The 21,053-nt window shown below is 31.4% G+C and overlaps 3 protein-coding genes across 4 annotated transcripts; all 3 read left to right on the plus strand.

Moving 5' to 3' along the window:
* Nucleotides 1-2,813: 2,813 nt before the first annotated feature.
* LOC124831016 (uncharacterized) lies at nt 2,814-4,417 on the plus strand. 2 transcript variants are annotated; one of them, XM_088093722.1, is made up of 5 exons: nt 2,814-2,999; nt 3,237-3,331; nt 3,425-3,469; nt 3,835-3,967; nt 4,037-4,417. In XM_088093722.1, exons 1-5 carry the CDS (start codon nt 2,873-2,875, stop codon nt 4,216-4,218), a joined length of 582 nt encoding a protein of 193 aa, XP_087949848.1. In that variant the 5' UTR covers nt 2,814-2,872; the 3' UTR covers nt 4,219-4,417. The 2 variants fall into 2 exon arrangements, with proteins under 2 accessions (XP_087949848.1, XP_047160856.1); XM_047304900.2 differs by having other exon boundaries at nt 3,835-3,858; nt 4,063-4,417.
* Nucleotides 4,418-5,493: 1,076 nt separating this feature from the next.
* Nucleotides 5,494-7,266, plus strand: LOC124831014 (RNase P Rpr2/Rpp21 subunit domain protein). Its single transcript, XM_047304898.2, has 2 exons — nt 5,494-5,910; nt 6,610-7,266. The coding sequence occupies exons 1-2, from the start codon at nt 5,642-5,644 to the stop codon at nt 7,136-7,138; spliced, it is 798 nt and encodes a 265-aa protein (XP_047160854.1). The 5' UTR covers nt 5,494-5,641; the 3' UTR covers nt 7,139-7,266.
* A 3,835-nt stretch (nt 7,267-11,101) lies between these two features.
* Nucleotides 11,102-17,337, plus strand: LOC124831005 (nucleobase-ascorbate transporter 12-like). Its single transcript, XM_047304889.2, has 10 exons — nt 11,102-11,797; nt 11,949-12,046; nt 12,358-12,528; nt 12,683-12,783; nt 13,863-13,998; nt 14,092-14,142; nt 14,234-14,521; nt 15,150-15,384; nt 15,795-16,081; nt 16,712-17,337. The coding sequence occupies exons 1-10, from the start codon at nt 11,305-11,307 to the stop codon at nt 16,931-16,933; spliced, it is 2,082 nt and encodes a 693-aa protein (XP_047160845.1). The 5' UTR covers nt 11,102-11,304; the 3' UTR covers nt 16,934-17,337.
* Nucleotides 17,338-21,053: the final 3,716 nt, after the last annotated feature.

Below are 21,053 nucleotides of genomic sequence, written 5' to 3' on the forward strand. Positions count from 1 at the left end.
ATTAGTTAATTTTTGAAACTTTAATTTAACTTACTTTTTCAATTTTAAAAATGTGTGAATTTAATTTTTTAAAATAATTTTTGTTAATTTATTTAATGTTTTAAATATATTTTATGATATTAAATATAACGGACCCAAAAATATATTATGATTGATTGTAAACAACTTATCTGAAAAAAACAATATTATAACATGTAACTAAAAATCTGCTTTTAGCAAAGGTTGGACCTAAGTATAAAACAACGTATATGTATTATTTTTAGGTTTAATCCTTTTCGACATCCCTATTTATGTACGAATGTTTCAATTGGGTCCTCGTTTTTTAAAGTGTATCAAAATAGTCCTTAATTTTGAAAATTGATATCAATTAAGTCCTTTCCGTTAAGTTGGCTGGACGGCGTTAAAAAAATTGATGAGTGGATGCTGAGATGACGAACGAACGTTCGTCCACCAGCGGACGAACGCTCGTCGACCACCGAACGAACGGTATTCCAGTGTGGAACGAACGGTCGTCCAGCAGTAAGAGGTCGACGAGCGTTCGTTCTCTGGTGGACGAGCGTTCGTTCGCTGGTGGACGAGCGTTCGTCCGCTGGTGGACGAGCGTTCGTTCGTCATCTCAGCATCCACTCATCAATTTTTTTAACGCCGTCCAGCCAACTTAACGGAAAGGACTCAATTGATATCAATTTTCAAAATTAAGGACCATTTTGATACACTTTAGAAAACGAGGACCCAATTGAGACATTCGTACATAAATAGGGATGTCGAAAAGGATTAAACCTTATTTTTAACCTTAAAATGGTCTCATGCTGTATATTTTCTATTACCATTATTTCATCTGCATAACTTTTTGTAGGTGACAAAGTTTCTATAAACATGATTTACTTCAAACTTTTAATATAGTTTTTTAATTTCAACTACGCACAAGACAAGAATAAAGTAAAGAAAGTAATTAAATTTATTAAATATAAAGATTAATAATCAAATAAGTTAAAAATTATATTATAATTAAATTACAAATTACAAAATAGGAATGAAAGAAGATTAAATAAATTATAAATTACAAACTAAACTAACGAAAATAATTATAAATTACCATTATTTTTCTTATTGCTTATTTTAAATTGATGTGCAACTAGCATCCAAATTGAACTAATTTTTTTATCAATAATTATTTTGCAATATAAACTTATATAAATGTATTAATATTTCATAATTTTTTATTTTAAATTTGGTCATATTTCCAATAAAATTTCTTTTATTGATTTTTTATAATAAAAAAAAAAGATTTAACTTCTTAAGCATGTAGAACTGTCAAAATGGGTCACAACCCGTGGCCCACCACTGGTTCGAACTGGGTTGGGTTTGAAAAAATTGTATTTTTTTATGGGATCATATTTCAACCCCGCTCATTTAAACCCAATACATGTGAGTTGAACCGTGGTGGGTCAGGTTGGTCCACCAACCCACCCACATAATTTTATTTTATTAAAATTTAATTTTAATTTTTTAAAAAATATTTTTTTATTATTTTTTGCTTCAAAAAATTATTTAAATTCCTTATTTTCATAATTAATTAAACACACGAAAGTGAATTTTGTTTATATTTGAATTATAAAGTGAATTTTTTTATTTAAAAAAATTGTAATTAAGTGAGTTAGTGAGTCAACCCGTTTATCCAACAACCCGTGGTGGGTCGAGCCAAATTAAAATTTTTCGGGTGTTACTCCCTCCACCACCACAACTTGCTTCCTCCACCACCCCATTCCCCTTTTACCCTTTTTTTTTATTTTTTCATTCCTAGTTTACCCTTATTAAAATTTTAGGGTTAATATTATTTAAAATCTCACGTGGACATTCATTCTCTTTATCATTCTTCTCTCTTTCTCTTTAATATTTTTTCCAGGTTGTCTCTTACGTTCCACTACCCTTGGGTTGTCTCTCATGTTCCACTTCTTCTTCTCTTTTTATAGAATTGTGACGTGAGAGTGTGGTGGACTTTGTGTTTAGTAAGATTGAAAGTGGGGAAAGCAATTCATCTTCAGCCGTGAGTGTGGTGGTGCTTCAAGGTGCTGGTTCAGAGGCGTGAGAGGTTCAGAGGCGTGAAGGTGCGTAATAAAACCCTAAAATATAAACCGTATAATCTTTAAACGGATGTGAGCATCCGTCAACGGATGTCAACATCCGTTTAAGGGAAAACAGATGTCAACATCCGTTTAAGGGAAAACGGATGTCAACATCCATCGACGGATATCGACATCCGTTTCATATCCAAACGGATACCCGACATCCGTTTTTGCCCTGGTTATCTTCTTCCTTTCTCCCAACACACGCACACAGCAAAAAAACGCAGAGTAGAGCACAACACAGAACACAACACAAAGATATATGCATTGCATTTAAAAAATAAAAAAAAAAGATCATCACTAACCTTGTGAGGAAAAATGGAAGATGAGAAACGAATGTAATGGAGTTTGGGTGAAAATCTGGGAGGGTTGGGAGGTGGGTGAGAAGAGGTATAAAGAAATATTTTAGGATTAAAGTAAATAATTAGGATTAAAAACTAAAAAGGTTATTTATGTAATTATAAAAGGTTAGTTTTGTAATTCAAAAAATATGTAATAAAATTGGGGAGGTGGAGGGAGAAAATGTGGTGGTGGAGGGAGTAACACCCAAATTTTTCTGTCTCGCTAATAAATGAGCCAGATTAGATTAGCTCACTAAAACCCATAGTGGACGGACCGGATCGGGCCACGTGACACAACTTTATAAGCCCGTTTGAGGAATTATAACTGTTAGAAGCTATAGGAATTTGAAAAGTTCTGGAATTTAATTTGAACGGTTGCTCTATCACTGTCACTGAGTCCTTCAAATGAAGCCTTCAATGGTGAACTCAAAACTCTTCTTCTTCTTCACTCTACTCATCTTCTTGTTCATCATGTTTGCACTACACAAACAACGTCAGCTAGATCAACTCAAGTCAAGGGTTTCACTATTAGGTGAATGAGATTTTTATAAGATTATTTCATTTCAAATGTAATGTTGGTTTAGTTTTAGTTACATGATGACATTTTAGGTACCAACAATTAAGGATTCCATACAAAGCGATCGTGGTCCTTTGTTCCTTGAAAATGTTACTTTTGTTGATATTGAAACTCCAATGAAAAACTATGTGAAAAACTATGTTATTTTTGTCTGTGATTCTGATAACTAATCTTCCTTTTACAATAAGAAAGAATCCAGCATTGAGAACAGGGAGCATGAATTGCGAAATAAGGAGACTTTTGAAAAAGAAATTGCATCTTTGAAGGATAGGGTTGACTCTATTCAGGTAAGCCTTCTTTGTTTTTCCCTATAGCTATTCAATTATTATTTTTGGTAATCATCTATAATTACATTATCAAAGCCTTCTTCCATTATATAGTTGCAGGACAAGTCTGATATAGGCCAGTGTGGCACCAATGATCAGGTATAAATTCTGATATCTTTTGTTCATATGTTTCAATGATGGAAAACAAAAGAATGTGTATAATTTGAATAATGATTTTGACAAAACTTAGTTGCATTTCTTTATCTTTTAGTGTTGTTTTGCTATCAGATTTGGAGTTCCATCATAGTAATGTTGATTTTTAGAAGCAAACTTTAATGATGCCGATTACCTGTATGATGAAATTCTATTTTTTAGTGAAAAGAAAATTGGGCATCTAAGTTAACATTTTGTAACCAGGACTTGCTTGTGATTGTTTTGTATGTATAAACTTTTAGCTGAAGTTCATTGTTTTTAGCATCTAACCAGCATCTAAGTTCATTGTTTTTGTCTTCTGCTTCTTTTAGCTGAAGGAGGAAAGCATACCAAATGTAAAGCCTCTCTTTGATTTTCTAACTGCTAGAACTCTTGAGGCCTACCATGTGTTCAAGAAAACTTTATTATCACTTCTTCTCAAATTCCTAAAATCTGCAATACCATGCAGGCAAAGATGAACCTACATTACATCCTTTTAGTTCATTTTCATTATTACCTGTTGGTATTTCACAGATCTATCTTCACATCGTTTTTTACAGAAAATGTACCTTTCTGCCATGCCATCTTTTGATCAAACTGTATCAGTGATAAAGATTTTCCTTGCTTACTTAAGAAAAATAACTACCTTCTCACTCAACATACTCAAGGAGCGACTGAATGATTTACTTCAAGAAAACCTGGATGGAGCAGCTTAGCAAGGATTGTAAAGGACTCGGATGCAACATCATTAGTGTGTAATTTATGATAGTGTAGGATCTTGGTTGAACTGTTTGAACCATTAAGTTTTGATATATGTTGAAAGGTGCTTTATTATTCTCTTTCTTAGTGTCATAAACTCTGCTTAAAGTTAAGATTGAAAGTATAAAAATATTGGTTCAGCAAAACCAACATGCACTTGAGAATGGGCTGAAAACTGTCTTACCAATGTTTTGAAGTAATTTGAATGGGTTGAAAATAGTCTTACAATTTTTTAAATTGATTTCTGAGTTCACTTACAATAATTAATATTTTTTTACATAGAAGAAATCCATAAATCACTTCAAACCATGGTGGAGTTGTTTTCAACTCATTTTTAAGAGTCTATTGGGTTTCCTTGACCAATATTTTGATGTCTAAGATCACCAAAGAATAATATGTTCACTACAGCCAGAAAAGATACACTATTTCAGTTAATATATAAGCATAATTATTCAGAGATAATAAAGATTATTAGTAAGGGGCCAAATGTGCGAATTGAAATTAATTATTATTAAATTAAATTTTAATAGCTGTTTGAGAGGACTGAAATTGAATTAGTTTAAATTATATGATTTTTTAAAAATTTGTAGATGGTAAATTTCTTATTTTGAAGCGTATGTATTTTTATTTTATTATAGACCAGTTTATTCTAAATGATTATATCTAGAGTAGTCATTTTTTTAAAATAAATTAATATAACAACTGAGTGCAATTTCTGAAAAAAATAATCAGATTTTTTAATAGGATATTGTCTTAAATATATAACTTAATTAACTCTTAATTTAAATATGATATCTATTATTTCATAATAAAAACGAAATTCAATTATCGAATGTTATCTTCCTATCATGTGATGTGGATATTCTTAATAAAAATATTTAGTTTGTAACTAGAGAAGGGTATATCATCCTTCCATTCCAAAACAATTGTCTCAGTCTCTCCTCAAATATCGGTTTCTAAAAACTACTTTCTATATTTTAACACTCCAAAAGTAGTTTTGAGATACTTTTTGAAAGTGTTAAAATATTTACACATTTAAAAAATATTTTATAATATAAAATTAAAATATATCAATAAACTTAGAGGTTAAATAGAATTTGTGCAATAATTCCTGAATCCACCAAGATTGGGCTTGTAAAAGAGTAGAAAACAATTTTGGGCCTCAGTGGATCACTACTGTTAACCCAACTAAAAGATTCAAATTGGCGGAGGAAACTTTAAAAAGGAAAAAAAAAACTCTGCAACAGACGCTATTTAATTTCAGGTCAATGCAGTTTCTTTTAAATAGGTTGGAATCAGAGTACCATATTATATTCTGTGCGAGTTTGTTTGTGCATAGCAGGTGTTTGAAGAAATTCCCCATAACCACAAACGAAACCCATGGGCAAGAAAGGAGGGGCGAAAAAAGTGGAGTCTGTGTCTCATGCTCCAATATCATTGAGAGAAGAAGCCACTGGAAAAATACAAACCAAGGCAACCACTAACACCAAGTCCAAATTGAGATTTAATCACTTAAAGAACCTAGCCGTATGGGCCTCCACCAGCGACCCTCTCATACCGTCTTTGGGTGCCTTCTACGGACACCAATTCGCCACTTTTGGAGAAGCCAACGGGATACCTCCTGATTCTTCTCTAATAACTTGTCAAAGGTCTGGTTTGCTCAGTCCCTATTTCAATTTTGCTTACTTTTATCTTTGCCCTTCTATGTAGTTTCGGTTCAGAAGTTCTCTCTTCAATAAGTAAATTTAATGGGTTTAATCACTGGTGACGAACTGAATTTGCTGAATTAATCTTGCTGCGACACTTTGAATAATAATGCTGAACAATGTGGTCAATTTATTGTTTATCATCTGATCAAAAATAGCAAAAGTGTTATGTTTATTAGCCACTTTCATATGTTATATCAGCAATTCTAATTGGTGAATAGTAACAGAATTCCATAAATAACATGTTTCAACTTTCTTATTAACTATTTAATTTGTGAGAACTATGTAATGTTTGCAGAGGGTTTTTTCTGTACTTCTTCTCTATGCTGTTTTGTTCGTCAGAAGTTTTAATGCTTTTAGGTTACAGAGTGATCTGCTGCTTACTTACCTTATCTGTGTGGTATATTGTTGAAGAATTTAGTCATCTTTCATTAATAATAATTTAATTTGAGAAAATTAAAAAAGAATGAGATAGTTCCAAACTGTTCAAAGATTTTGAAGTTACATTTATTTGAGATTGTTTGAATATCTGATCAGATTCATGTTCTGAGGTATCTTTAAGTAGTTTATGCTTGGAAATTGCACAAGATTTTTGTGTGAACATGTGTTTATCAACCCCAACAATCGTTCACTGGTCTGCAGATGCGAAACTGTTCTTGAACCTGGCTTTAATTCAACTGTAAGAATTGAGAAGAATAAATCGAAGGTCAGGCATAAGAAGAAGAAGTCTGGTAGCATCACTCAAAACAATGTAGTGTACAAATGTCATTTCTGTTTGCATCAGAATCTGAGGAGAGGGACTCCCAAGGGACACATAAAAGGAATCTACCCATCAAAAGATAAATCAAGGTTAGAGACAATACCTCCATCAAAATTCCTCACAAGTGGAACTTCTGAATTAGAGAAAGACACTGTAAGTAATGGTGAAATCAATGAGATAAATGTGTTTCCTTCAAGTACAAATACAGTATCCTTGACAGAAGGAAGGAAGAGAAAGCAAGATAGTTTATTGTCCAAGAATGCCATTAAAACTACCAAAGAAGTAGCAAAATCTGCAGGTACGTCCAGCAAAAGAAGAAGAAAATCTTGGACTAGTTTAAAGGAAATTGCACAAAAGAATGAGCAGAACAGTCAAATTGCTAACTTCACAATCCCATTCATTTTAAAGTAGGGAGATTTTCTGTGTATGGTTAATTGAATTTTTTTTACAGTGTGGCAACAGACTCTTTGATTTCTCACTTGTTGCACTTTCAAGTAATTTTTAGATTCTGTAAACGAAGTTCTGTTCTGATGCGTGTATATCAATTTTTTTTATATAATTTTGACATAAAAAAGGTGCAGTGAAACATATTGTAGTATTGGGAAAAAAGGTTTGAAAATAGAATGGAAGTAAGAGAGAAATTGTAAATGAAAAGAGAATAAAATAAGAATATCTTGGTCCCAACAATCTTTCACAAGCTATTTTTATTTATTTATTTATTTAACTTTTTAATTTTGTCCTAAGTTGTGTGTGAATTTTTAAGTTTGAAAGCCACCAATTCCTTAATTACCATGAATTTAAGAATATATGAATTTGTAGGAAGATGAAACATTGAATACCAAAAATTTAAGCATTTGTAGAGAAATATCTGGAAGAATTATTGTAAATTTTTTGACAGTAAAAAAGAGACAACTGAGATGAGTCGTTATCATCCTCAAACGGCTAGGGCATTGCACAATTGCTTTCTTCTCTATGTACTTTCCACCTACTATTTTCCTTCTCTTTCCTCTCTTCTCTCTGTATTTTTATTTTTTTTCCTTTTCAAAGCATTAATCTTTCAACTCCACTCTTTACCATCATTGCTTCTTTTTCTTCTCACAATTCTCAACATTAAGAAATTTTTTTTCTTATTCTTCATTATTTAAAATTATTATAAAAATTTTAATTTATTTAATATTTTATTTTAAAAATTATTTGATCATAGTTTTATTTTTATTATTTATCGTTGAAGAGAATAACATGGCTCTCATAACTTTTGTCTAATGAAGTTTTCAACCATTTGTGATTCAAAATCTCAAAGTGAAGACTCATTTAGATAACCTTATATTGCTTATAAGAAATAACACTGTTATCAAGCTACTATTGTAAGAAAAAGGAAACTTTTTACCAATTTCATGTAGAAATTTCCTAAGCATCCAGAACAGGAGACTAAAGATTCATCCAAATATCACTTGAAATAATAAAAAAAAAATGCATAAAAGGTTTCTGTAAATAATATAATTATATATATTATTAGGTTAAATCATAAGTTTAAAATTTGGATTTTGCAAAAGCATCTCATTAAATTATACTACATAAGATTTAAGACTACTAGTCTTAAATAACAACATGGACTTTAAAAAAAATGGGTCTTAAAAATATTAGCAATTAAATAAACATTAATTAAAGTGTAAGTATTATATAAGTTTCTTATGCAATATCTCTTGGCAAATAAACTTTTTAGATCTATAATATAAAAGAGGTATTGCTCTAGACGAACTCTCAATATCTCAAAAAATAAATATCATTTTGTATCAACAAAATAATAAAAATTAAATTGAGAGACATACAAAAATTTACTTAAGAACTTAAAATGAGATATACCATTAGGACAAAAGTTAGATAATATTTTATATTATATATATCACAATGGAATTGACAAAAAAATATAACATAAGATTTCAAAATTAGTCCTTGGACCAGTGAAATTGTCATCATTTTGACTCTACAATATTAATTCTCATTTAACCGTAATCATATGATTAATTTTTACAAAATGACAATGGTTCAATATAAATTAATAGTTTTTAATGAATCTTAGTTGTTTCCAATAGTCAATTACACTATTTAGAGTGATGCTCTGATCGAAGTAAAAGTTAAAATACAATTTTAAAATGTCCTCACAATAGTAAAAAAAACTAAGAAATCATATAATATTTATAGTGAAATTTCAAATAAATTAAGACATGTATATGTAGTTATCAGTGAATAAAATTTATAATAGATAATTGATATCCAGAATATTTATTATGTCTATTTTATTTAGATGCTTAAAAAAACTTAAAATAAAAATTTAATTTATATTTAATTAAGTTAAATTTAATTAAAATTAAAATTAATTTATATTTTATTAAGTTAAATTTAATTAAAATTAAATTTTAATTTATATTATATTTTATATATTTTTTATAATTTTATTTAGAATTTATTTTAAAAATTTATAAAATATAATTTTTAGATATTTATAATATATATATATATATATATATATATATATATATGCGAATTTTAAAATACTTGTAAGTATTTTTTAAATAGATATTCGATAAATTATACAATAAATAATAAATATATCTTTTTTTTTAAGTGTCAAATAAACATTATTTATATCTAATACAACATTACTATTTTTTTGTTACCTAAAATTGTATAATGAAAACAAAACAAGATTTACCAAAACACAACTGTGTGTGTACGGCTAAAGAGAGCTGGTTTCTGTTGGAAAAAAAGACAGGATCCTTATTGAAATAACTGATATGTTTTGGAACAAATATTGTTAGAGATCAGGATGGAGTTAGATCCCAATGAACCTCACAAACAAACTACACACCTTTCCAATGAATGTGCCATGACTTATGCAATTTGGAAATCTCTTTTCCTCTGCCTTCTTACGTTATTTACAAAAAAAATTTGGCATCATACCAAACAATTTGTTCAACATTTTCTGTTTATTGCACTAAAAACAAATTCAACCCTCGTTTTACTCCTCTTCACGAGCCTTCTTTTCCCATCTTGTGTGAAATTTCATGTGATCAGTTACTCTCATTGGATAATTGCAATTCCAATGAAGGTATGCATGTTTTGATGAATTCAAATACATTATTCATCATTGAAGTCAAATTTTCATTCCTCTGAATTTGTTGTTCAATGCATAGCTGGCATTTTGTTTGAACTTTAAGTTATCACTGATTACTTCTCATCCTTTCATTTGAGAAACTAAAAATTTGATAGGGTCTTCACACTTTCAAAGTCAATCATAAAAGACCATTTAACCAAAAAGAAATAGTTAATGTCATTAATTTAGAAGAGCTATATTCATTTATTATTTTTATTTTGAAGATTAAAATATACCAAAATTTGAAATAAGTGAGTTTTAATTTTACATTTAAATTTATAAATTAAAAACATATTTAAGCTATAAAATTATAATATACTAATTTTGTCATATTAACAATTTTTAAATATATTTTAAAACATTAAATTCAATGTATTTTAATATACCAAAAAAATTCAAATTACAAAAGAATGTTAGATTGCACTATTTCACACAAAGAGTATTCAAAGCTTTTTCATTATTTTTGTGTGTTGAAAGCTTTAAAACAAACTTTTTGTCATGTATTGGCTTTATCGAACAGAAATCCAGGTTTCACTTTGGAATAACATTGTGGAAATTCTGAACACATAAAGTAGTCCAAGCTATCTTTTCATCATGGCATATTCTTTCAATGGAAAATTTAAAGATGGTATATGCAAATTAAACCAAATTCATGCACATATAAAACAAATTACAATGCGATCAAAGATGTCATTGTACAAAGTGCTACACACCACAAAATATGAAAACAAATGAAGATACTTAACATGGTTAAATTTATACAAATTTAGCTGAATTAGTTGGCAGTCCAATTGTTGAACTGCTGCTTATGTCAGAATGAAAATATTGACGAAGGAAAAGGACCAATCACAGACACAGTTTTAATAAAAAATTATATTTTATGCTAATTAAGTGTGAATATCTATCTCAAAATATTAGTTAATTAAGGAATAATAAACAGAGAGTTTAAGTTGAAAGTTGCATTTATATTCATAGATTTCCACCAAGAAAAAAATCTAAAGGAATTTTCCATTATGTAATGAGTGGGGTGGAGGCGTTAGAAAATCTTGGTGTTTTGTTTTGTTGGCATTGAATTTGAAAGCGCAATCCAAACGCGAGTGACGTAAGCAACACCGGTTATTTCGGGAGAGAAGAGAAGGGAGGGAAAGAAGCAAGACAAAATGAGAAACAAAACAAAACTACGAAAGTAAATAATAAAAAAGTGATTCTAAATAACGCGGTTTTAGTTCAGTTTTAGCTTCTTCTCTTCTCACTTCACTCACTCACTGCACGTTTTTTCTCACACTTTCTTTCTCTTTCATGCCGGAGTTTCATCTCTCTCATCCTCCGGACAAACTACAAAAACCCTAAACCTTCGCTTCACCACTCTGCTCTTCAGATCTACACTTCAACATATCACTGAAGCCATTATGTGCTGCTAGCGATGCCCGATTCCGATCCCAAAGCGCCACAGCGTCCGGGGCCGTGGCCACCGGCGCCGTTGCCGGACGCCAAGGCAATGCCGCCTTCTACCTGGGCCAAGAAAACGGGCTTCAGGCCCAAGTTTTCGGGCGAGGCCAATGCCAGCGACTCAGGTCAGATAAGCCTCCAGCCCAAGCCCAAGGAGCCCGACACTAGCGTGGATCTCGAAGCAGGTCGGGCTCCGGCCTCGACACCAGCCAACGGCGTGGCTCACCGTGACAAGGTCCCGCCGCTTCCTCCTCCCAAGGATCATGTCGTGAAGAAGCGCAGAGACTCTGACGGAGTCCCCAAGAGTTCCGTTTCCAGCATTAATGGCCAGGCGGCGGCGGCGGCACCGCCGCCACCTCCTCCGCCGGGGCGGCGGACTGTGAGTCATGAGAACATTGTGGACGACGATGGTCTAGTGTCGAGGAATTCGCATATGAAGTATGACCTCAGAGATTCACCTGGTTTAGGTGAGAGTAGGAATAATTAAAAGCAAAAATTAGTGTACATGTTTGTGCTGTTAGTTATATTATACTTACTTGGAGGTTGAAATTTTTGATACTATAAAGTTTAATTTATGTGCTAATGGTTCTTTTTTCTTTCCTGGATGTTTTTTTTTAGTTCCCATTGGGGTGTACGGCATTCAGCATTATGTTTCGATATTGGGTTCGATGATTCTCATTCCGCTTGTTATGGTTCCGGCAATGGGAGGCTCTCGCGTGAGTGATTTCCAGTTTCTAACCAAGTTTCTTTTGTGTAAATCATAAACTTAAAAAAACAAGAATTTAAAATGAATTAAGTTTCTTCCACAACTTTATATTAACTTGTATGTCTTTGCTTATGGAGAAGGTAGATGTTAGAACTTCGGTAAAAGCTAAGCTTATGCGTTTATTTTAAATTATGGGAGAACTCAATTTGTATTATTGTTTTCTTCTTCTATAAGTTTATCCAAACAGGACTAATTAACTGTATTGCCTTTTTACATGTATTTATTATAGGGTTGTGTTTTCTGATGTGTTTGTGGGTGTAGGAGGATACTTCTGCTGTGGTGTCGACGGTGCTCTTTGTGTCAGGAATGACTACACTGTTGCATACAAATTTTGGGTCGAGGTTGCCCTTGATACAGGGGCCTTCTTTTGTATATCTGGCTCCGGCCTTAGCGATCATCAACTCCTCCGAGTTTCAAGGATTAAATGAAAATGTGTGTTTTTCTTCACTTTTCTTTGTGTTTCAGATTATGTTTCTGCTGTTGGTTGTTTGTGAGATGTCATGGGCTTTTGTATGTGTGCATTGTGAGCCTTTTGGTAGAGTAACTGAAACTAAGACTGCTGAGGAATTATTGTGTCAATTTTCAGAAATTCAAACACATAATGAAGGAGCTGCAGGGGGCTATAATCATTGGATCGGCTTTTCAAACATTCCTTGGATATACCGGCCTTATGTCACTGTTAGTAAGGTATGATTGTGGAATTTTTTATGCCCCAATATTGTTTGTTTTTTAGTACGTAATTTATTGTTTTATAACTCGGTATTTATTCTTGTTGATAGAGGCTATTTAAAGTGTAGTGCCAACTGCTGAAGTTTGAGAAATACTGGTAGATTATCCGTGGGAGACAATGAAGGAAAGAATAATGAGAATAGAAACAATAGGGAAATTTAGTTCGCATAAATGCCAGTGCTTTAAAGTTTAAAATATCGTGTGTATGGGCATTCTTTGCATGACCATTTCAAAGTATTATATGTTTCTCTTTCACTATTTATTGAAGCTAATCCATAGTAATTAATACCCACAATAATTGGTCGTTTAATGCATTCATGGCTTTACGTTAGCAGTTTAATTAACAAATTGAGAATATTCTTACATGAAAATGTTTTGTTTTAAATTATTAAACACAGTGTTTTGAAGTATAATTTTTCCTCGCCATTTCTCATGGTTCCATCCTTCCTGTCATGTGTATAATTCCTCTTAATTTTTTTTTTGGAGAGCACATAGCCAGTTCTTAGGCTTCCATTCATTCTATTATGTGTTGTGGGCAACCATTTCTTTTTCTTTTGGTTGATGATGTAGTTATTGATTAATTAATTGATTAATGAGTTTTATTGAATTCTTTTGCAAAATTAATTGCTTGTAAATAACCCTCTATTTATGGGTGTTTAAGTCCTGTCCAAGCCACTCCTATAAGTTTCTTCCTAACACTGTTAGCAATCTTCCATTCCTCTCAATCAATTCTGCCTGCATTTGAAGCATCTCGTTGCCAATAGGATTTTGAAATGAAATAAGCTGTATTTGCCTCCTATTTTGTCCAGTTTCAGCTAGCCTGCTGTAATAAGTGTGTCTAATGGTAGCAGGTGAGAGATGAGAGATCATATTCTTTTTAACTTCACTGGGTATTTTTTCTCTTGTGGATTGCAGTATGATGATATTAACCTGTCAGTACCACAGACTTATTTCCTTTACCTTTCCTCATGATTAAATGACTATACTGTTAGAGTTGTCTGAAATGAAACTACTAAGGATCGTATCTGAATTTTCAGGTTAATCAATCCTGTGGTTGTATCCCCAACTATTGCCGCAGTTGGACTTTCATTTTACAGTTATGGTTTTCCGATAGTTGGTACGTGTCTGGAGATTGGTGCTGTGCAGATATTAGTGGTTATTGTGTTTTCTCTTGTAAGTGTGTTGAATTCACGTTCCTACTGTGTATGATTGGATCACTACAATTTGCTAACATTCTTGATCTATCCCTTTTCTTGCTTTCTGCAGTATCTTCGTAAAATATCTGTTTTTGGGCACCGCATATTTCTAATATATGCAGTAAGTTTAACACGACAATATCCTTCTGAGTTACTAGCTAACATAATCGATTTCTGTTAACTGTATTTTTTTTGCTTCACCTTACTGCCAGGTTCCTTTGGGTCTCGCAATCACATGGGCAGTTGCTTTCTTGCTGACTGAAGCTGGAGTTTACAACTATAATGGGTGTGACATAAATATACCTTCCTCAAATATGGTTTCTGAGCACTGCAGAAAGCATGTCTCAAAAATGAAGCATTGTCGAGTTGATACTTCTTATGCATTGGAATCATCCCCATGGTTTAGATTTCCGTATCCGTTACAATGGGGTACTCCTGTCTTCCATTGGAAAATGGCTCTTGTGATGTGCGTGGTTTCCTTGATCTCATCTGTTGATTCGGTTAGCTTCTCTTTATTATTTTTCCTTTTGTTTCCTGGACTATATTTATTTATCTAGGCTCTGAACGTGTTGATACTCTTGCCTTCTTAATGTGCTAGCAATATTATGTGAAAAGCTGTTCTCGTTCTTGCATGATATAAGCACTAATAGAAATAGTAATTTTTCCTAACAAAGCTATGTGTTCAATATATGACGGCTTGACTATGCTGATGTAGGAAACTTGAATATAATATTCAATTCATTACTTTTGTCATTTGATTTTTATTATAACCCTCGACATCAAAAGGTACTCAAGAGACTGCAGGTTGTCATAGTTTTATGATCTCTAAAGTTAAGATCAATGGTTTAACTTATTTTGTTGTTTTCACCTGGTGACATCTGTAATCCCCCCCCCCCCCAAGAAATGTTCACATTAAGTAGACACCATCTGTAAAATTTCAACACTGCAAATGCCATTATGGCATTTTATTTATTTTGAAGATGCTTTCAGGATAAGTAAAAATAGCATTTATCTGAGATTAACAATCTAATACATCAAAATTGGATTCATGATTTTTTTTTTCTATATGCAGGATTACATAATCACCTCGTGTTGTTGATGATAGTCATTTTATTTTAAATTTTGTAGGTTGGTTCATATCATGCATCTTCTTTATTGGTAGCGTCTCGTCCTCCGACTCCTGGAGTTCTTAGTCGAGGAATTGGTTTGGAGGGTCTTTCTAGTGTCTTGGCTGGTCTTTGGGGAACTGGAACAGGGTCTACCACCTTAACTGAAAATGTTCATACCATTGCGGTCACTAAAATGGGAAGCCGCAGAGCAGTTCAATTGGGTGCATGCTTCCTGATACTGTTGTCTCTTGTGGGTAAGTGTATAGCGTCTTTCTTTTCTTGCATCCTAATTTATCAGTCTACTTGTGATTAATAGCCACTGATCAAAAGTAGATTTACAACGACAACTTTTAGATGAAATGTCATTTGTAATATATCTTGGTTTTTCCCTTTTAGAAGTTCAGAACAGCTAGCAAAATGTATGATGCTTATAACATAATCTCTAGTACTGAGCCTTTCTGAAGAATAAGTAGTAGTCTAAATTGTTTTCATCAATTTCGTTCGTGGTGTGCTAGTGAATCATTGTATTGTGCATAGTGATTTAATTACAAGGTTTTAGTGGTATATTTGGGCGGGGATATAGAGGCTTTTCTTATATCTATTGCAATTTGTACTCAATTTTAGAATTTTTCTTTGCAAATATAACTTTACTTGCATTGAACAGGTAAGGTGGGAGGGTTCATTGCTTCAATTCCTGAAGTCATGGTCGCTGGTCTCTTATGCTTTATGTGGGCAATGCTTACAGCTTTGGGCTTGTCAAATCTACGCTATAGTGAGGCTGGAAGCTCTCGCAACATCATCATAATTGGGTTATCACTGTTTTTCTCTCTTTCCGTACCTGCCTACTTTCAACAATACGGCATCTCCCCACATTCCAACTCGTCAGTGCCCAGTTACTTTCAACCCTACATCGTGGCTTCTCATGGGCCTTTCCGCACCCAATATGGAGGGGTATGCGCTTGTGTCAGATCCTTTACTTTTGTGAATTATATACTTGTTTTTCATACAGTTATTTTCTGTGATCAAAATTTGTTGGTATAAGACTTAACTGAAAGATTGAAGCAAATAAAATGAAAAGACTATCTCCCTCTGTCGGGTGAATGAATAGAAACTACCTTCATTTTATTCCATGGTGACATATAAGTAGTTTGCCTGCACGAGTAATTTTTAAGAACCGTTTGTCTTACTACCCAGTTTTAATAAGATTTCTGCTCGTGTGCAGCATCTTTTTTAACTGAATCCTGCATGTTATTTCATGGTTGCAAACTGGTAAATGTAGCAGTGGTTGTTATTAATTTCTATAATACTATATGGCATAAATTCATGATGCAGTGAGCTAACTCACAATAAATACACTAGTATTGGAAAGTCATCATAACGTGGTTTCCATTTGGTTTCTTTTTAAACTTTAGCAATTCAATGCTGGTTAAAATATAACGTGATTTCCATTTGGTTTCTTTTTAAACTTTAGCAATTCAATGCTGGTTAAAGTATAATGTACTCTTTTAGGGCAAATTTAATAGCCGTTGGCTTACATGTCAGGTTTTCCTAGCACAATAATGAATCTGTTTTCTTTTGCAGTTAAACTATTTCCTGAACACAACCTTTTCTCTACACATGGTAGTAGCTTTTCTTGTTGCTGTCATCTTGGATAATACAGTGCCTGGCAGTAAGCAAGAACGTGGAGTATACGTCTGGTCGGAAACTGAAGTTGCTAGAAGGGAGCCTGCTGTTGCTAATGACTACGAGTTACCCTTGAGAGTTGGTCGGATCTTCAGATGGGTGAAGTGGGTTGGCCTGTAAATGATAAGTGTTTTCTTGGTTCAACATTTTCAGTTTATTGGATGTTATCAACCAACCAAGAAATTGCTCCAAATCTGCATTCACATCGTCTTAGATTTAATCATGGTTAGTATAGTTGGTGATGTTACAGAGTTAAATTGTGTAAATTGAAGTTCCGGAGCGATCTATTTGTGTCATAATTTTATCAGGGTCTATTTATTTCAAAATTTATTAGAGTAGCATGTATCTAGTTTTGATTCATTCAAAATCTCCACATGGAGTTTCTTCTTCCTTGCTTTAAGGCTGCTTTTGACAAATCATCTCGGTTATGTATATATTATATATCAGCACATTATACCTTCTCAATCGGGACTTTAAAGTTTTTGTTTAATATATTTATTCCGATCCACCTATTACCTTTGGCACGTAGCTGTTGTATCTTAGTTGCATTTTTGGAATCTTCTTTTTGTTTTGACATAAAAGAAAATTAAAACACTGTTCTATCAGTGCGTTGTTGTCGCAGCAATCCTTGTCAAGCAATTACTGTATCATATAGAACCCGCTTCTACACCAGTTTTCTGAGGGGATTTATTGCAATTAATTAATGTGTAGGGTTGCCCAAAGCTCAATTCATGTGGTAGAGTCGTCAACATTGAAGAAGCAATTTAGGCACTGAAAGGGATTTCGTACCAATTCCTTTGTATGCCTTTGGAGGACATGTTTTTACCACAAACCTGAAATTAGTTATTTTTTAATTGTTTAAAGTTTAATATCTTAACAAAATCGTAGATATTGGCTTCACCAGTATTTTTATGCATAGAAGTGGTGTCTGAACCTGTTTCGATTTTAAAGCAGAATTTCGTGTATGAGTAATCCAAATTTTTAAATTGGATATGTGAATTTATATATAAGTATGTATATATCCATTCCAATCCTTTATTTGTTTCAATCCATTATTATCAAAAACACCTTTAGTTTATTAAGTAATATAATGATTATTGATTATTTTTTTAAGACACATATTTAATTATTTTTACTTTATTTTTAGTACTTTTATTTAATATTTATATAATTATAATTTTGTTATATATTTCTCCTATGAATATGATAATATATATTTTTTTGTGATTTTTACTTGTAAAAAAGTTAATTAATATTTGCAATAGTAAAGGAGTTAATGATATAGTTGTTTTCCAATGAAAATGGAGATAAACAAAAAATTTATATGATACAAATGAAGATCAATTTTTATTTTAAAAATAAGAATGAGAGACAGTGAAACTCACTGACTCGCTCAAGTGTTGTCTCTAATGCCATGGTGATGATCATTTCATCCCATGTTAATTCTTAACTGTGTTTTACATATTTCGAGTGAAATTTGTGAACCAAATCTACATACATTTTTTTTACTGCAAGCCACATTAAGTGTTATTAGTGACGACATTTCACTTAGATCTTCATTCTCTCATTTTTAGTTTTAACATTATGCCTTTTTCACTATATCATTCTTCTGCCTTTCACCTCCTAGATATCCTGGCTTTCAACATCCCAAGACTCCATGGACAACCCACAAAACATCATAAGCAGACCCATTATAGCGAAGTTCAAAACCATCCATAAGGAATTACAATATTGATAAAATGATTACCAGTGTCAAATGTAAATTATTGATCATAAACACACCTAAAAATCTACCAATAGTGGTCTAGGATGGAATAAATTTTATTTTGACAATTGTTTCGGTTGAATTGGTCGAGTGTCGGTTGTCTTTCCTTGTTTTGTTCTATTTCAATTGTCCAATCCTCTCCAATAACACAATTCACTCCGATGAATTGTTGATCTGCAGAAAACACGCCCAAGTCAGATATGATTGATAAAGAGGTCATTATTTTGTTATGATAGATAAGAATTAGAAAAAGATATTTATACCTGGACATCAATTGTATATTTATAGGACTTGTGGCAGCCAAGTTCATTGATTAACCACTAGTGCAATATATTTTTAGATAATCAAACTTAATAATCAATAATTAATATTGTATATTTATAAAGCGTAAAGCAATCTGAGCCATTAATATATTCTAACTCCGATCGGTATTTCATATGGTACAACAATAGTTTAAAGGGAGGAGACTCCAAAATAAGAGACATGAAATTTACATGCTTTTTGTAATCATTGTGGAAATGTTTTTCTATTTACAACAATAAAATAAAAACACAATAAATCATAACTTGATCTTTTCAATTTATATAATTTTTAACGGTATTTATTTATTCAGTTAATTCACCCATTGATGCATTGATTGTGCTAGGACATTATCAAAATACTTATAAACTTATTAAAGTATGAAAAAAAATTTTATTATTCTAACTTATATTATTAATTGAGTGCATGTCAAGAATAATTATACATGTTTTTTTGAAAACGTATAGTATTAACATAAATTATAACATATCTCAATGCATTGCACGAGTACAAAAATTAGTTAACAAATATCTGTGAGTTAATATATAATGATTAAGGGAGTCCAAAGAATCTTAAACAGAGGCAAACCATGAGGAATTGAATAATTATATCCTATAAAAATAAAACTTATTTACTTGTTTTCTTTATAGAGAAACATCAAATTATATTGACTCAAATATTTCATTGAAAGGTCAACCTAAAATTGTAAGAAGACTTTTTTTTTCAGAACATTTTTATTCAATGAAAAAAAACAAAAAAAAATTATTGTTGCATATTAAATGTCATTTTAAACTTGTCCATAAGTTAATGTTTTGGACCTTTAAATATTTGGGCGTACAGTCAAAATCAGAGGATGCAACACTTCTGCTAATTCTACGTTTTCTTCTTGTACCTCCATGAAATGTTGGAAACATAAAAAAGAAAGTCATGTATTAGATTTTTGGATTGTGAAACTTAGAAACATATATATTTTGTATTATGGGTGCATGAAATATATTTTACATTATATAAACTAAAATATATTTAGAGATATGAAAATATATTTTAAACTTCTATATTATATAAATATAACATGATTTTTGGATTGTATAATAAAAGAATATAATCTAAATTACTCGATCCATATTTTAAATCTACAATATACTTTTAAATATAAAACATTATTCTAAATTCTGTAATTTAAAATTACATAATCTATACTTATATTATAAATTATACACTTTGAAATATATTTTAGATCACAATCTAAAAATATATTTTGTGTAATACAATGATAATACATTTTCGAATTATGTTTTTCAAAAATATAATTTTAGATTCTGCAAATCTGAATTACATTTTAAGACGGTTCAATCCAGAATATATTTTTAAATTATTAATATTGTGATTTAAAATAAATTTTTAGATCATAAAATTCATAATGTTTCCGAATTATAAATAATTGAAATTTTTTTCATGTTCATAAAAATGGAGGAAAAAAATATGGAGATATTAAAAGAAATTACCTTTAAGTTGTACCCAAAAGAAATCAAATTTATAAATAAAAAGACCAGTTACAAAAGACTCATTCTGAATGACAAATACTTGTATTAAATATTTACAAAAACATGTTCCTATCACGTTCAACTTAAAATTCTAATTTTATTCTTAAAAACACATTAAAAAATAAAAAATATTTAAATTATCTCAAATTCCAACTTTTAAATAATAAATTATACAAAACAACACAACTATTTATGTAGCCGTAATATAACTTTGAAATCGACAATTGAAGAGTTATTTTTTTCTTTTTAAAGACAGCTGGAAAAAGTGTAATTTGACTGGTATAAAAATAAAATTGGGAAACCCAATATAAAATTATGTAAACCCAAGATTACACGAATTTGATTATATCGACAAATGAAAAGAATAAAAAAATGTGGTCAAAACTGGTCAACTAATTGCAATTGGCGAAACTGCTAGCAGCAGCCACGCACGTGTTTCAACCCTTGACTTCAAATACATTATCATAAAAAGACATTTTTTCATCAATATTTGCACATGCAAATTTCAAAGTATAATCTGCACTTTACATCTATTATACAAATATTATATTTCTATATATAAGAGTTAGCTGATTTTATAACATCAGCATGTCTCTACATTCCTAGATGATGTATTCATGCATCTCACTAA

The sequence above is a fragment of the Vigna umbellata genome, chromosome 6 (genome assembly GCF_029865625.1).
Source record: "Vigna umbellata cultivar VRB3 chromosome 6, Vumbellata_1.0, whole genome shotgun sequence".
Classification (NCBI taxonomy): Eukaryota; Viridiplantae; Streptophyta; class Magnoliopsida; order Fabales; family Fabaceae; genus Vigna; species Vigna umbellata.